Source organism: Dichomitus squalens, assembly GCF_000275845.1.
Source record: "Dichomitus squalens LYAD-421 SS1 unplaced genomic scaffold DICSQscaffold_474, whole genome shotgun sequence".
Classification (NCBI taxonomy): Eukaryota; Fungi; Basidiomycota; class Agaricomycetes; order Polyporales; family Polyporaceae; genus Dichomitus; species Dichomitus squalens.
Window position 1 is genome coordinate 61 of NW_006767356.1, and position 2105 is coordinate 2165.

Consider the following 2105-nt stretch of genomic DNA (forward strand, 5'->3'; position numbering starts at 1 on the left):
CTCCCTTTGTTCCCACGTCCGCTATTGTCCTACACCCCTTGTACTCCGTACCCATGGCGACGCTATTGTTCTCTAGCGCCCATTGTTCATTTCCTGTATATAGCTGGATCCCTTGCTACCTGGAGACTCTAGTTTCGACCTCTTGTCTCCAGGTAAGCCATTGTGTATTTTGCTCTGTAGATACTTCGCTCAATACACAACTTGTCTCCAGTCCTGCCTGTTGAGCTCCGCTCCAGTCTCACTGCGATCAGAGCTCATTGGCGCTCCTGCCTGCCTCGCTCGTCTCCACTTACTTGCTCGACAGTCAGTCGTAACATTAGGTCGAAACTACCTCACAGGCACCAGCGCCCTCCCACGTTTAACACTCCGTTTATCACTGTCTCCCCCACCTTTCCATCCTGGATTGTAGCCTGTTTTTCCACGGCTTTCATCCTGTCGCCGTAGAAGACCAGCACTACAACCACAACTATCAGCAGTGGCACATCTGCCCGAGCCAACCCTGCCCTCACCGGTTGGACAACGGGGTCGACAGCGGTACCGACTGGTCCCAATTCCCACACCACATACGACCTGAGGCGGAACAAGGTGCGCTCATCCAGGTTCGCTTAGCGACTCCCCTCTCAACGACAACTGAGTCAGGACGGCCGCTACGAGCAGCTGTACTCGCGTCCATCAGCCTACCAGGGACTAGACAGCCCAGTCGCTCAACAACCCGCGTCCCGAGTCGTATCCCTAGCCCAGGCGGCCCTCCCCGAACTGAATCTGCCGCCGGAGGATCTCGTATCCCGCTTGATACCACCATCTCGCTCTTCACAAATTGTCTAGAACGACGAGCCTCAGGTGCGTTCGAACCTCCGGAGACCACTGAACCACCCCTGAGACCCCCACAAAACCCATCACGCTCCGAATGAAGCGTGCAATCCCCTCGCAGCCCGTCTCCCACCATGTCTGCCATCAACTCCAAGCTCCTCAACCAACTTGCACCTCGGGACTATGATGGCAAGGAGGCTCAGGCCGGACTCCGCTTTGCTGCCATGGCCAAGCTCTACCATACACAGCTGGTAGTGTCGTCAATCGCGGACAATCTTGCCTGGATCATAGTGCTGAACAGGTTGACGGACGACGCCGCTCGATGGGCTGGGCCCCACATCATCGACCTCGTGGATGGCAAGGTCATTTGGTCAAGTGTGGATGCCTTTGAGACAGCTTTTGAGGCCCACTTCTGCGCAGTCGATGACAAGAAGGCTGCGCTCACCAAACTCATCAAGCTGTGCAAGGCATCACAAAAGCTCGGCACGGCCAAGGACTACACAGCGAACTTCAACGCAATTGCAGCGCGCACTCCGCTCTCCGATGAGGACAAGCAGGCATGCTACGTGGATGGTTTGCTGTACAAGATCCAGAACGAGTTTGCGGTCACGGTGCATGAGATCGACACACTGGAGAAAGCGCAGAAGGTCGCCCTTCACATGGACCAGCAGTTGGCCGAACGTGCAGAGGCCATGCCTAAAACCAAGGGCTGGGGCCGCTGCGGCGAACGAGCGGCAGCAGACCAATGTGGACCTGAGGAGCGGTCCTGCTTCAACTGTGGCGAGAAGGGTCACCTCCAGAGGCACTATCGGAAGCCCCTCAAGGGTCAACAAGCAGCCGCATCCACCGCCACTCCGCCCAACCCCACCCCGTCCTCGAACTCCTCAACCTCAGATGAGCTGGTTGCTCTCCGTTCGCAGCTCAAGGAGCTCAGCGATTACATCGCCGCCGTTGTTACAAACGCCCTGTGGGGGCATCTCTTCTTTCCTTTCTCCTCGTATCCTCTCTACCATGCATTCCCTCTTCTTACGGCACAACCCGGACACTCGTACCTACCATGGTTCCAACACCATGCTTCATATCCCCATTGTTCTCATCGCTATTGTTCTTTTCGCCATTGTACTACGTGGTCACAACACCACGTGACTCCTTTGTCCCCATTCGCTATTGTTCTCCGATTAGTCAGCGACCGTGTACTTTAGTATATAAGGACAGGTCTTGCACTGGGCACCCCAGTTTGACCTCTTGTACCAATCAAGCATTCTCACTCCCTAGACCCTAGTGACCTCGAACCC

The 2105-nt window shown here is 55.9% G+C and overlaps 1 protein-coding gene across 1 annotated transcript; it reads left to right on the forward strand.

Moving 5' to 3' along the window:
- Window positions 1-1034: 1034 nt before the first annotated feature.
- On the forward strand, window positions 1035-1493 carry DICSQDRAFT_74776 (uncharacterized protein; the record flags this gene model as incomplete). Its single annotated transcript, XM_007371919.1, has 1 exon — window positions 1035-1493. A coding segment is annotated over one exon (459 nt), but the record flags the coding sequence as incomplete, so codon positions are not given.
- Window positions 1494-2105: the final 612 nt, after the last annotated feature.